This window comes from Peromyscus eremicus, chromosome 9 (genome assembly GCF_949786415.1).
Source record: "Peromyscus eremicus chromosome 9, PerEre_H2_v1, whole genome shotgun sequence".
NCBI lineage: Eukaryota > Metazoa > Chordata > Mammalia > Rodentia > Cricetidae > Peromyscus > Peromyscus eremicus.
Window position 1 is genome coordinate 92,559,860 of NC_081425.1, and position 15,791 is coordinate 92,575,650.

Sequence of the window (15,791 nt, forward strand, 5' to 3'; positions counted from 1 at the left end):
CAGTTCCAGAGGTTCAGTCCATTATCATCATGGTGGCATGCAGGCAGAGGTGGTGCTGGCCACATCTTTCAGGCAACAGGAAATCAACTGACACACTGGGCATTATCCTGAGTATATGAAACCCAAAGCCCGCCCTCACAGTGACACACTTCCTCCAACAAGGCCACACCCACTCCAACAAAGCCACACCTTCTAATAGTGCCACTCCCTATGAGACTATGGGGTTGTGGGATTATGGGATTATGGGGGCCAATTACATTCAAACTACCACAGATGGGAAGCAAGTTTTGAAAATTTATGTGTAATTTACACTTTTGCACATCTCAATTTGGGCAAGTTACATTTCACAAGTGGCCAGTAGCTACCATAACAGATATCCTGGAAGCCTGTTACTTGAAAGACATACTCAGAAGGAAGCTTGAAGGCCAGCACCTTCCCGTGCCAATGGAGAGTTTTCATGGCAAACTCCAGACATGCAGTGAGGGATGGAATAAGCCAGAGGCCTCTGGACCATTAAGATGCCACACTGGCATGTTCGGGGTTAAGTTGAGAGTCTGAGAGGACAGAACTCACAGTAAGAAAAGTAGCTCCTTACCCACAGGCACCAGATGTCTCCAGGGAACTCTCACAGCCCAGGGAAACACAGTAGGCTCACACCTGGGCAAGCGTCCCAGGTGTGAAATAGACTTACCTGAATGAAACACTTCCCAACTTCCAGTGAGCGCTAACTCCGGTAGCTCAGCTTCTACTTGGGCTTCAGAACTTCAGCAATCCTGAATGAGGTCCTGCAGAGCATCAGCTACAGATGGTCTTGCGGTAGACTACACGGCAAACCAGCTCCCCAGCCTTGAACAAAGTGCTCAGCAAGGCCCTCTCTGAATGGCACACTGCCAGCTAGTTAGTGCCTCCCCTCAAGCTCCGAACACTTCCTGATCAATGGCTGGGGCTCTGCAACCCCCTTTCTGTGTGGCCAGTCCTTCCCTATAGAGTCTACCAATCCAGTGCACTAGTGGAAATCCACTGGCTGGGTCGATTGCTCTGGAACTGCTGCCCCTCCGGGAGTACTTCCTGTTGCTCCTTCACCCATCAATGGCTTCTCTTCCCAAAGATGTAAAGGAGTTCAGTTTGCATAGTAACACCTTTCAAGCCAGTCTCAGGGTGTGTCCCTATGGGACAGCAGCATGGTCAGGTCCCCGCTGCAGCTTCTCAGTTTTATTTTATTTGTGCGTGTGTGCGTGCGTGAGTGCGTGCGTGTATAATACATACCTACCTGTGCATTCACCTGCAGAGGCCTGCATAGAACAACAGATATCATCTTATCAATCTCCTTATCTTTTGAGGCAGGTCTCTCACTGAATCTGAAGTAACCATTTTGGCTAGGCTAGCTGATCACTGTGTTCCCAGAATCTTCCTGTCTTATAGGCACAAATGGCCATGCCCATCTTTTATGGAGTGGTGGATATTTGAACTCAGATCCAAGTGTGCTTACCCATTCAGCTCTCTCCTCAGTCCCCAGATTCCCAATTTTAATTCATCCAACTGGTCCCTTTATTCTGCAGCCCTAGGATGGGAGCTTCCTGATACAGCTTCTCCCCATACATCTAGAATTTCCTCTTGGTTTTGTGCACTCAGTCAACAAATTAATACAATAATTTATAATAAATTAATAATTTAATTTAAGCTTGTGAGTATTTACAATAAAGTCTTTCTGGTGAAGCAGCTGGTATATTTTGGTTTCTGAGTCTTACAGTGCTTACACACTGACATTACCATCATTATTATGGGCAAGTGGCTCCACACATGGGCAAACTGTCAGACACTATACAGACGATGTATCCTTCAGTCCTCTCAACCTGCATTTCCACCCAGTTCTCAACTTCCCTCCCTGAAAAATCTCTCCCATCCATATTCTTACAGGACCCCACTGCTCTTTTACCCCATTGGCTAACCAAACATTTTAAACAAACCTGGCCAATCAGAATCCTTCCTAGAACATCTCAACTTGGAATTGAGGAAGGAAAAAATCAACTCCTCATCAGTAGCAAAAATCCTAAAACATCCAATCAGGGTTAGCCTCCTGGAAAACTCAGACAGACTTTGAAGGGTTGTGTCTCACCCACACAGAAGCCCCATGTGACTTAGGAGTCCCTAGTTTCTCCCCACCCCTCCCACAATTTCACTGTCAACCCTTTCTCAAAGCAGGCAAACCTAAATGAGCCAATCTAAGAGGGTCTTCCATGTCAGCCAATACTGCTTCATTGTCTTCATTTCTCAAATAGGGAGCTGGGAGAAGGTTCATGAGATGGATCTCAGACTTCAGGTCTATTGGGCTCCGCGAAGCCCATGATCTTTCCCCTAGCTCCCAGAGTTAGGAAGAGTTGAATAGAGGCCATACCCAAACTTATCCAGAAAACCTACAGGGAGAAGAGACGGAACCTCAGTTCATTACCCCTGAGTTTAGTGGGAAGTCCACAGAGCTGCCTCAGACATCTGTTTAATTATGAGATAACATGATTTGATGTGTGCTTCTCTGGGAGACAGGCCATGGGTTCAGTTTCTGGAGAGTCAAACATCAGGTGACAGTCTGTCTCAGGAGCTGAATGTGTGAAACAAAGTAAGAAGAATTTGAGTCTACCTCCTCATCCAAGTTATTCCCGTCCTGATTTATACATCTCTCTTTCCAGGGCTGGAGAGACAGCTGGAGTCAAGAGCAGGTGCTGTTCTTGCAGAGGACCTGCATTTGGTTCCCAGCACCCACATCATCAGGTGCTACATCACCGTCTATACCCACCTCCATCTTTTGTGTGATAACCGTCTATACCCACCTCCATCTTTTGTGTGTTTAACCGTCTATACCCACCTCCATCTTTTGTGTGTTTAACCGTCTATACTCACCTCCATCTTTTGTGTGTTTAACCGTCTATACCCACCTCCATCTTTTGTGTGTTTAACTGTCTATACCCACCTCCATCTTTTGTGTGTTTTAAGGCCACACCCTGAAGAGTAAGAAGAGAGAACAGACCATAGCTTCAGAATAATTAAGGATAAAAATGAGATACCTCAGTTTTTCCTCCATGGAGATGAAGCTCCGGTGCCAACCTACTCTGACAAAGCCTAGAAACCTGAGAACCATACCAAAGCTCACAGCCAATGACACAAGCCTCCCTCCTGCTGTACGCACTCGGGATGAAGAGGTGTGTGTGTGTGTGTGTGTGTGTGTGTGTGTGTGTGTGTGTGTGTGTGTGAATAAAGCAAAAGGGTGTAGGGGGGTGCACAGCTTGTCCTCGAATGTACATGGAGGACAAATGTCAACCTTGGGTATGGTTCCTCAAGAGTCATTCTCCTAGTTTTTTGAGACAAGGTCTCTCATTAGGACCTAGAGTTCATTTATTGGGTTGGACTGTCTGGCCAGCAACACCAAGGGTCTACCCAGTGGTTGGATTATGAGTACACAGAAGCATACCTGGCTTTTTACATGGATTCTGGGGTTCAAACCCAGGTTCTCAGGGCTGCATGACAAGCATTTTACTAACCGAAGAATTTCCCCAGCCTCAGAAAGAAGGTTCTTTTTTTTTTTTTTTTTTTTGGTTTTTTTGAGACAGGGTTTCTCTGTGTAGCTTTGCGCCTTTCCTGGAACTTTCTTTGGAGACCAGGCTGGCCTCGAACTCACAGAGATCCGCCTGGCTCTGCCTCCCGAGTGCTGGGATTAAAGGCGTGCGCCACCACCGCCCGGCTAGAAAGAAGGTTCTTAAAAGAGGCCTTCCCTCTAGGGAAACTTGGCATCCATCTACCACCCACAAAGGGCTACAAATGACATTTACAAAGTGGAACAGGCTGCCGGCTTCACAAAGCACACTACCTCACAAGAGCTATCTCAAAGTTTTCACCAGCAGGCTAATATTCTTTACTCTGAATGTGTGGCCTATTTCCAGTCTCATTTCTTTGAAAGTCATGCCCTATTTACATATTTACGAATGAAGGGACATGCATTTAAGAGAGCTTTGGGCTGGCCTCCAATTGACTACTTTGATAAACTCTTTTCAGAGTCAAAGGGAACAAATTCCAAGTAAGTGGTGATATTTAGACTAGGAGAAAACAAGCCATGATTACCCAGCCACACACCCTCCTTGAGGTCACAAAACTTGAAGAATGGGGAGGGGGTCCTTTAGGGTCAATGGAGATTCAGGTTCTCCTTTGATTAATCCTGCTCCTTTGAATAATCCTGCTCCTTTGATTAATCCTGCACAGATTCAAGGAAACCTTGAACTAGTTGTTAAAAAGGAAAGTCCTCTTTAAACTAAGTAAACAACCTTCTTTAGTTCTGCCCTTGGCCAATTATAGTCAGATTTTTCTTTGGGTCACCAGCTCACAAATAATGTTATGGAGACTTGTTATTAATTATGAAAGCTCGGCCTTAGCTTAGGCTTGTCCCACTAGCTCTTATAACTTAAATCAACCTGCTTCTATTAATCTACGTTTTATCATGTGGCTTTTTACCTTTCTTTCATTCTATATGTCCGTCTCCCTCTGTGTCTCATTGGTGTCTTGCTGGCATCTTCCACATGCCTAGATTCCTCCTCCTCTTCCTCTCTCTCTCTCTCCCTGGAAGTCCCACTTATCCTTGCTGCCTAGCTATTGGCCATTCAGCTCTATACTACACCAATCACAGCAATACATCTTCACATAGTGTACAAATAACCCACAACAGCAAACATTTGTTGAGTTCATACTCTATCCAAGGGCATGTGAGAGTCACGGGGATGTAGAATGGGCTTCTTGGGCTTTGCTCTCCAAGAGCTCATAGTCTTGTGGTATAATTGGTGTGTCTATTGAAACCCAACATCCATAGCACAGGAGACTGTGCAGCACATCAGAGTGGCTACCCCTAGGACCAGCTGTTACAACTGCACAGGTAAGTTAAAAGATCCATAAAAGGCAGTCTCTGAGTTAGTATTTCTATTGCTGTGATAAAACACCATTATCAAAAAGCAAGTTGGGGAGGAAAGGGTTTATTTGGCTTACACTTCAGCATTGCTGTTCATCACTGAAGAAAGTCAGGACAGGAACTCAAACAGGGCAGGATCCTGGAGGCAGCAGCTATTGTAGAGGCCATGGAGGGGAGCTGATTACAGGTTTGCTTCCCATGATTTGCTCAGCTCACCATCTTACAGAACCTAGGACCACCAGCCCAGGGATGGCACCACCCTCCATGGGTTGGGCCCTCCCCCATTGATCACTAAATGAGAAAATGCCTTACGCTGGATCTCATGGAGGCATTTCCTCAGCTGAGGCTCCTTCCTCTGATGACTCTAACTTGTGTCAAGTTGACACACAAAACCAGCCAGTACAGGCAGCATGAAGAATCTTAGTTTAGATTTCTTTTTTTTCAGTCTTGTTCACCATGTTCCTGCCATGTAATGAGCCATCAGTATTTGATGGATGGGTGTAATAATCAATAGTGACAGTGGACTTGTGTTTTGAAGGAAAATGAAGATTTAGACTTATTTGAACGGTGAGTAAAACATTGGCCATTGATGGGGCAGAGGCTTTTGGGGAGGCAGGAGGGAAAACATCAGGAGTAAATGTACAGAGTGGGAAACCCAGGCCTGCTGGGGAATTGTGTGTCCTTTGCAATGAGACTATATGATACAATATAAAGCAAAGGACAGGGAAGCTGAGATGGAGAGAGAGATTGCTGGGGTCAAGCTGTGTTCAAGGGTTGGGCTTATCTCCAGTGGGGACCCCCTCACACTCCTGTGTCCCGGGGTATTTTCTCCTGCTGTCCCAGATTGATCATTATCAGGGTTCAAGTACCCCAGTTTAGATGATGAAGTAAGTACTCAGTTGCATTACTACTTTTCTGTTGCTGTGATAGAATACCCTGGCAAGAAGCTAGACAGGAAAGAAAGGGGTTTATGTTGACTCATGGTTCCAGACGGAGAGAGTCCATAATATAGGGGAGAGGTGGAAGCAAGAACAGGAAGCTGAGAGATCACATTTCCTTCACACACTGGAAGTCAAAAGAGAGAGAGCACAGGAAATGTGACAAGGCTATAAACCCTCCAAGGCCCACCCCCAGTGATACACTTCCTCCAGCGAGGTTCCATCTCCCCAAACAGTTCCACTAACTGGGGACTGAGTATTCAAATACATGAGCCTACATCGGGCATTTCTCATTCACACCACAACCACAGTCTTGCATAACCATGTGGAGCCCCTGCAGCCTCACAGAGATAGCAGCTGAACCTAGAAAGGTCAGTGTTCACAGGCTGGGTGGATCACAGAAAAAAGAAAGCAGATATACTCTAGACCAGGTAATTCTGGACAAAGACTTTGGTAATGGTAAATGGTAAATCTTCAACAGCAGCCCAGAGCTGGAGAAATGGCTGGGCTTAAGAGCAGGTACTGCTCTTACAGAGGACCCAAGTTCGGTTCCCAGGACCTCCATCATCAGGTGCTGCATAACTGGTTGTCTATAATCCCAGCCCCAGAGTTCCCAACACCTCTGGCCTCCAGGGGCACCTGCACTCATGTTCACAAACCAACACATAGATACACATGCTTACACATAATTCAAGATAAAATAAATCTTTTTTAATAAATAAATCTCTCTTTCCCACCTCCATCTTGTATGTGTTTTATGGCTGCACCCTAACAGAAAGGAGAAAGAGCAGAGAACAGCTTTGGAATAATTACTGTACTCACCACTGTACCCCTCAGAGCTAGTACAGCATCTAGCAAATTTGGTGAACAAGTTAGTGAAAGAAATATGGACAGAAAGAGAGAGAGAAAGGGAAAGAGAGAGAAGGAGGAAGGAAGAGAGGGAGGGGGAAGGAAGAAGAAAGAAAAGAAAAGAAAAGAAAGAAGGAAAGAAGGAAAGAAAGAAAGAAAGAAAGAAAGAAAGAAAGAAAGAAAGAAAGAAAGAAAGAAAGAAAGAAAGAAGGAGCGAGCTGGGCAGTGGTGGCGCACACCTTTAATCCCAGCACTCTGGAGGCAGAGGCAGGTGAATCTCTCTCTGTGAGTTCGAGGCCAGCCTGGTTTACAAAGCGAGTTCCAGGAAAGGCCCAAAACTACACAGAGAAACCCTGTCTCGAAAAACCAAAAATAAAAAATAAAAAATTTTTAAAAATTAAAAAAAAAAAAAGAAAGAAAGAAAGAGAAAGAAGAGCCAGTCAGTGGTGGTGTACACCTTTAATCCCAGCACTCAGGAGGCAGAGGCAGGCAGATCTCTGAGTTCAAAGGCAACCTGGTCTACAGAGCAAGTTCCAGGACAGCCAAGGAAGGGCTACACAGAGAAACCCTGTCTTGAAAAAAAAAGAAAAAATCAAGCTAAGCCACGTGTGGTGGTGCCGGCCTATAATCCCAGCACTCAAGAGACAGAGGCAGGAGAATCACAAGTTGGAGGCCAATTTGGACTGTACGGTTAGTTCCACAGTAGCCTAAGTCACATAGCAGTAGCCTGTCTCAGGTGAAATAATCCTTAAATATTATGTACATGATCCTTAAATACTATATAATGTAAATATCAATACATACACAATTTAATCTCAGTAATATTTTTTAAACGGACACATGCATGTACTAACTAAAAATGAGCCCCAAAAATATAAGCAGTGATTATCTTTGAACAATGGAACTGTGGACAATTTCTTTCTTTAACTTTATTTTGGAACATGTTTACTTTTGAACGGGATTACTTTTAAAAGGCAAGTCAAGGTTGTTTATTGAAGAGGAAAAGGCTAGAGTCAAACAAGATTGAGCTCTTACTGCCAGGATTTGATAAGGCTTCACATAGTCTCAGAACTCCCTCCCAGGCTTGCTTTGTGGGAAGGTCTCCAGAGCTAACCCCAGCCCTCCTCCACGCGGAAGGGCTACTAACTTGGCCATAGGAGCCTTCCCCACAACCACCCGCTGCGAGGAGTTACATAGGAATGCTGAGGGGTGCCAGCAGTTTCTGAACTGGTAAGCAGCTAACAAAACCAATGGGAAAATGTTAGCAGTAGAGTTTTATGTGACGTAGAGCAGAATACAAAGGGCAGGCTCCCTGTGAATGGAGGTTTGCACCCTATGTATTTGGCAAGTATTTATTGTAATAATGGAAAAGCTGCACAAAAAATATGTCCACATGTGGCCAGAGAAACAACAGCCAAAACAGAATATCTCTTTTTTAGCAACTCAACGTTTAAAGCGCTGTTCAGAACATAGATCCACTTCAGCCCCCAGAGTGTACATTTACAGGTTTTCACCCAAGCCCCGGGATGACCTACTTCCTAAGCAGAGCTTCCTGTCTTCAGTGTGCCTACAATTAACCTACATCTTCTGGCCAAAAGCAGGTTCATCTTCAGCACATCTGCAGCAAAGACTGCACATCTAACAGCCTCCAGGTGCAAGGGCGACTGGTCTGCAGAACATGCTCAGGTTGGCAAACATCAAGGAAGCTGGTAACCATCAAATCCTGAGCCATTAGACGCCAGGACACTAGGATCAGGAAACGGCCATCCGGGTAGGCTAATGTCATCCTAACCAGGGTTGGGGGACGGGGACAGAATAGACACTCAGGTCAGCTTCTATATAGCATCTCAATTCCTAACACCTTCACCAAATATCTAACCTGAACCATTGGCATCTTGGCCCCATTGAGCCTAATTAATGAAAAGCATAAATTCTAGGAACCAGAACCGTATCTGGAGAAGGCTGAGGTCCTGGTTGTTTGTGTGTGTGTGTGTGTGTGTGTGTGTGTGTGTGTGTGTGGTGTATGTGTGTGTGTGTGTGTGTGTGTGTGTGGTGTATGTGTGTGTGTGTGTGTGTGTGTGTGTGGTGTGTGTGTGTGTGTGTGTGTGTGTGTGTGTGTGTGTGTGTGTGGTTTGGATAATGACATCTTGCCAGGGTGGTCCTGAAAGTCTAGCCTTTGCTCAAAGTTGGTCACTTGAAATAGTCAGCACTAGCCTCTAGCAGAGAACAAGAGTGCCTCAAACACTCATCTCTCATGATGTGTGTGATGACTTATGCTTCAACCAGTGCTGAGAAATGAGGCTTGGCAGGAGCTCTAGGCCAGCCTGGGCTACACAGTAAGACCCCATTTCAAAAAAGAAAAGAAAAGAAATCTCAAAATCCAGGAACAAAGGAGTTAGACTGGAAATGTGACAACGCTGACACGAGCTGGAAGGAAGTGGTGGCCGGAAGCACCTGTCCTGGACATCAGTTACACATGTGCTTGGTAAGGGACCAGGGCCGGGAAGCCCATCAGACACTGCTCAGAGTGGGGGCAGGCCTTCCATGGGACTGGTGTATTCACTGTACTGGAAGGTGGCTCTACACAGACAGAACTGGGCTGCAATATCCCATCGTATGTGGGCCAAGAGCAATGTCGGCATTCCCTTCTTTCTAAGGACAAGCTGTCTCGTGGGTACACTGAGGATGCCTCGAACCCAGTTCAGCAGCCAGGAGGGGCACTGAACTTTGACCTCCATAGATGAGATAGTCACATTCATTGTAGCCCATTCCTACTGTCCCTGTTCCTTTATTAAACAGACTTCCGACTCCCTGAACATGCTTCTGTCGAAGGCTACTGGGACACCCAGCATCCCTTGAAAGAGCATAAGTTAGCTGAATGCCCAGGACGTGGATGAAGGTTCTTAGGCCGGGCATCTGTGCTGAGTGGCTGTTAGCGCCCACCGTCTCTGGCTGTAACACCCTGAAGCTCAAGCGCCAAGTTCACTGTGTAATCTGCAGAATCTGGATTCAAAATTCTCCCACAAGCAAATGTCTAAACCATCTGACTGCCAAGCTTCAAGTCTCTTGCCAGCCTATCTTAGTTTTCCCAAAGCCAAAAATAACAGGATGCTAACCCGGTCTGCAATGGGTCTACTTAAGCTAAGTGAAAGGGTCTGTCAAAAGAAAATGGTAAGGAAAAGCCTGGACAGGACTACATGAAGTTAGACTTGCTACCCAGCCTCAGAGATCCTTTGGAGAGGTCCGTGTGCACAGTGGACAGGGGCAGATGGTCCGACTCCCTCCGGGGTGACCTGCAATGGCAGGTCAGCACCAGGGCCTTCATATCCTTCTTGAAGTTGGTGTTGAGAAAGCCATAGATGAAAGGGTTGACACAGGTGGAAGCCATGGCAAGCATGTGGCATAGCAAGAAGATGAGGTTGCCATGGCAAGCAGGTATGGCCTCCTGGTACCAGTCCTCCAGAGTGTTGAACACATGAAGGGGCAGCCAGAGCACGGCAAAGGCAGCCACCATTGCCATGAGCATGCCATTGATCCGATTCATCTGCCCCACTCGTGAACTGCAAGTGTCCTTGTGGAAAGCACGCCTCTGCCTCCGCAGGCGCTGGTAGATGCGTACATAGCAGACCAGGATGAAAACCAGAGGGATGGAGTACTGGAAGAGCAGCAGGAAGCTGGTGTAGATGAGACGGTGGTGGTCTGAGGACCAGAATACAATGCAGACCACCTTGTCCTCCAGAAACGCTACAGCCTTAGAGTGGTTGTGGTGGAAGAGGTCACTCAGGATGCTGTTAGCCAGAAAGGGCAAAGAGAGGAAGAAAGAAATGAACCAGATGATCACAATCCCCAAGTAGGCATGGAAAATGCTGGGCTTCCAGCCTGTTGGATGGATGATGAGCTGGTGCCTTTCCAAGGCCACGAGGACCAATGAGAGGATGGAGACTGTCACTGACATGCACTGGATGAAAGTTAACATCTTGCAGAGGACTTCACCAAAGATCCAGTAGTCCATGATGGTGTAGGTGGCTGTGAGCGGCTGGCATATGAGGCACATGAGGAAGTCAGAGAAGGCCAGGTTGGCAATGAGTAGGTTGGTCACGTTGGACTTCTCCTTTTGCCTGGTGGTCACATATATCAAGCAGAGGTTTCCCAGAACCCCCAAGATGGTCTCGATGCTGTAGGTGGTGATGATGAAGGCTAACAGGTCCACTGAATCCTGGCAGCCAACAGAGAAGTTGTAGAGGAAATCCAGTGGATGGGTCCCATTCTTACCCTGCAGGAATCCTGGGAAGAGGGAGGTCAGGAATTGGGAGGTATTCATGGTGGGTGTGAGAAGATCCAGGAACTCCAGGACTGAAGGGCCCAGTGCAGAGGTGCAGCCTGCAAAGCAAACAAATAGGATTCCGAGATCATGTCTCTAGGATGGAACCCAGGTAAGAACAAGGGTGAGGGAGAAGGTTCTTGGCTCCTTCTATCCATGGCATTAAGAGCTATCATATAAGAGTTAAGGTAATAAACTGGTATCCAATAATCACTACCTTGTAGGCAGCATTTGCTGTGTGCCAGAGACTGTACTCAGTGCTTTGCATATTAGCTACTTGATTCTGACAAGTATTATCAACCCAGTTCATTGATGAAAAACCTAAAAGCCACACAGGAAGCCATTTGCCCACACTCTCACAGCTAATAAGGTATCTGACTATCTAATGCCATAACTTGCCTGACAAGCTCCCTCTGACCTCAGGATTTGAGGCTGTTCTGATGAGAAGGAACTTGAAGCACAGAAAACTTTTTTGTAGCGTTATCCCAACAAAGACAGCGATAGATCCTACTGCATATAGTGACCCTGGCAGTCTTTCATGACGCTCGTGGAACCTGAACTCGGGGGCTTGGCACACAGTGCACCCTCCTGGTTTCAGACCCTAACACACTGTCATCCTTGATTCCGAGGCGGCACACGGTGAAGGAGAAGACTTCCAGGGATACAGATTGGTTCATCGGTACACTGCCTTCTCAGTGCTGCCCACACTACTCATGCGCACTCCTGGCCACCAATACACGATGCTCATCACCCTCCCTACAGCATACCTATGCTCAAGTCACCTGACATGCCTCCACCCGCTGGCACTAGCTACCCTTCCACATGGGCTTCCTGAACAAGTGGATCCTCTAACGACACTGACTCTTCAGACCCTGGGCTCCAAATCCTTCAAAGAGTAATGTCAGTGATGGGCAGCCTGATATGGAGGATCACCCGCCCTACTGTTGACTATCCCCTGGAAATCATCACTTAGATTTTCCAGCAATCATTAATCCTACAAGTTTGCCATTCTCAACCTTCACTAAACGTCAGGGTCATCACAGGGATATGTTCAAAGTGAAGATTCCAAGGCCCTCCCCAGAAGAACCAGTTAAGTGAGTATGGGATGGAGCCAAGAAATCTGTATTTAGCAAGTAACCTGTAAGACTTTGCTGCATGTCGTTTGGGGACCCTTTGAGAAATGCTATTCATAGCAGAATAGTCTGTTTGATATATTTTTTGGTGTCATATGTTAGCTATGCTTGTTTTTAAATATACATTCCATTCTCATACACACTTACCTTCATGATCAAATGCAGTTTTGACAAAAAGCAGGATTTCCGGCTGTCACAAACGTCACTCACTGTTTACTTGACCTGACCTGTAGAAGTGAGTCTCACCTGGCCATTTACAAAATCAATGAATCTGACTGACAGTTTACACTCTGATTATCTGGGCTGCCAGCTCTCCAGGGAAACGGGGGTTGGCCAGTAACACAGTCTTCTGGACAAAAAGCGTTTGGCCAAATATAGCAAGATGAAATAGACCAGGCCAAACACAAGCACTAGGGTCTGAGAGGAAAAGGAAGCCAGAGCTGCGTAAGTCTGTGGTACATGCCCCGTCTGTGAGACAGCAAAAGGAACAGAAGCCGGACTCTGTCTGACCATCAGCCAGGTGAGGACATCAGTGAAGGGCAGCATCAGCACGACCACAGGGGAGTTAGCAGACAGGGACAACTCCAGACGGTGACCAATGGTTTGACCATCTGCTTGACCAACATGGGCCAAGCCCCGGGAGAAAGACAAGGGTCACAAAATGGCTTATACAGCCATGAACCCCCAGACCAGAGAAACTGACCACTGGGACTGCAGGTGGACCTCAAGGCCACAGTGCTGTCGCCACAGTCAGTACTGTGTGTACCTGGGACCTGGGAGATCAGAGATGGAGCTAAGGGCAGGGAGAGAGAAGAGACGGTGTAGAGCCTAGATCCCACAGGCTGAAACGGATCAACTGGACAAAGGGGAAGAGAGATTCGAGGCAGGGGAAATCGCACATACCACAGAGGTGCAGAGGCGGAAGGACAGCAGCCTCCTGAGACAAGCAAGTAGCTCAGAACAGCTGGATCCCAGGAGGAAGAAGGAAGGAAAAGTGATGAGGCTGGAGAGATAAGCCAGACCAGGAATGACAGGTGAGCCATAGAAAGGCTGCCGGCGAGCCATGTGCGTTCCAGGGAGGCCTCTTAGATGTAGAGGGTAGGTGGAGGCTCGGAGAAAGTCAAGACAGAAGATATTTAAAGGTAGCATTCAGAGTTTTGCCCAGCTCCTGTCCTTTCCCTCAGAGAAACCATTGGTGTCTAACTCAGAGGATAGTTGTTTATGGCCAGGACACCACCATCCAATGCTGCTAACCAGTCCCTCAAACCCTGAGCCCCAGGTCATCAGGAAAGCTAATTCCTTTCACAGAGCATGCCAAAGGTGGACTGTCCCTGAGGGGAATGTCTGAGTAGAGTCTGGAGAGGAAGAAAGACCAGGTGCCACCGGAGCCTGAGGAAAAGCTATCATGACTCAGCCCATGTGTCACCAGTTAGGACTAAAGAGACCAAGATTAAGAATGGCCAGAGTGAGACCATAAGGTTGAACGGCTCAGGTCACCAGGCAACAGGGGGTGGCGAGGACTTTTCCTTCAGGAGCCTATGTCTAGTCCCCAGGTCATCTGAGAGCTTCTGAGGTCAGTGACAGGATTCCCTGACACACAAATGGAACCATCACTTGTGTGTAAGAAGTGAGCAAAGTGAGGCAGAGCCAAGTGGATCTCTGTGAGTTCGAGGCCAGCCTCGTCTACAGAGCGAGATACAAGACAGGCACCAAAACTACGTGGAGAAACCCTGTCTCGGGAAAAAGAAAAAAAGTGAGCAAAGCACCATGCCAGGATCCCACACAGGCCAGCAGGCTATACACTTGTCCTGCCTTTAGATAACTACTCTGCCACCCATCAGTAGAGTGGCTTTGTGAGTCACTGAAGTGTGTAAGCCCCAGTTTCTTTGGTGATAGAAAGGAGGGAAGTGGATGCCACCTGTGTCTGGGCAGTCTGCCTCGGCCTCAGGGCAGGACGACAGGGAACTGGGGTAGTAGTAGGAAGGAAGGACTTGGAGCGCCCAGACCCTGAACACCTTTCAAGCCAGTCTCTGTCTTCTTCAGGCAAACAATGGAGTTGATGCATGGACAAGATCCCTTTCAGGAACTTTCTTTGCCACCTCCTGGGAGGTAAAGGTACCCAACGCCAACCTGACTCATCATAGGTGTCGATCAAATATTAAATCCCTTCCCATTTATTCCACCAACTCCACCCTAAGGGACTTCATCTCCCAGCAGGAGCTGGACGAAAGACCACACAACCCCATTCCAGGCCTCTGATCTACCTGACTACAGCTGATGCCAATCCAGAAGGGATATCCCAATGAAGGCATATGCCAGGACCCATTACCCACTCTGCTCCTTTACCAACACTGGCCTCAAACAGCTCTCGTGTGTGGTACCATCATGCCCTGCCCTGCCCGGAGCTCACCTGTAAGGCAGGACCCCTCTGACCCTAGGGCTGGAAGGGGTCACACTCCTGTTCTTCCTGTCACAGAGCTGCGTGCGGACCAACCTCATCCACAGCCAGCGATTAGCTCAGGATCACTCAAAATGAGCCTCGTGTGCCGCCTCCACCATTCTGCCTAAAGATGAGGCTCCAGATAGACACGGAGAAGGCGCAGGGACGACACATGTGCAAACATCACTTCTGTGAGCCACGGACAACCTGAGGGGTGCCTGGCTTGGAGAGGAGCTGAGCCAATTGAAGTAGGAGGAACAGAGTGGGGTGTTTGGAAGGGATTTTGGAAGACAGACTACAGGTAGTCCTTCAAGAAGAGAGGCAAGAAGAAACTTACCCTGAGAGTCGGTGTTTCCTAGGAAGAAACATTGGTTTCCCACTGAACTATAAGACATATATAATTTCCCATAGTCCCACCAGAAAGGCATTACTAGGCTGAACCATACAGCATGGTCAGTAGCGAAACTGTAAAGATGACAAATTCACGTGGTCCTATCTAATGCTAGCACCATTTAAACTTTTATTTTTATTTTATGTGTACGAGTGTTTTGTCTGCATGTGTATCTGCATACCATATGCATGTCTGGTACTAATAGACACCAGAAAGAAAGAGTGAGATCTCCTGGAACTGGAGTTACAGATGGCGGTGTGCTGCCATGTGAGTGCTGGGAATCAAACCCAGGTCCTTGGGAAGAGTAGCCAATGCTCTTAACTGCTGAGCCATCTATCTAGCCCCATTGGTTCCATTTTAAAGAGGAAGTCTACCAAGATGAAGGTCCCTGGCCAAGGCTGCAGTTTGTGAGAAGCAGAACTGGGTCCCTGGCCCACCTGGCTCTAATCTCCCTGACACCCCTCTTGCCAAACACAGATTTTGAAAAGAAGAACCAGAAGTGAGCTCGTGGCAGAGCTGAGGCACAAGTGGCCAGGGGATGCTGAAGACAATATCCCTGATCCACTGACAAAACCCGGCCTGATCGTAGGGATGCTGGGATGTGGTTCAAATACATGAGAGGATGTCCCCAAAGCCCTCGGTCCTCTGTCAGATAGTTCGCTGGCCTGTAATCCCACAAAATAGCTCAGAAAGCCCACTCCACGGCAGTACCAACAATGAATGGCCTGCCTCTTCAATCCTAGGTCTTTTTCAAACCGGTGTGGACTTGACTCT

At 47.3% G+C, this 15,791-nt stretch overlaps 1 protein-coding gene across 1 annotated transcript; it reads right to left on the bottom strand.

The window, feature by feature from the left end:
• Positions 1-9,637: 9,637 nt before the first annotated feature.
• Positions 9,638-11,068, bottom strand: LOC131920144 (neuropeptide Y receptor type 4). The gene has a single exon (XM_059274548.1). The coding sequence runs from the start codon at positions 11,051-11,053 to the stop codon at positions 9,926-9,928; it is 1,128 nt and encodes a 375-aa protein (XP_059130531.1). The 5' UTR covers positions 11,054-11,068; the 3' UTR covers positions 9,638-9,925.
• Positions 11,069-15,791: the final 4,723 nt, after the last annotated feature.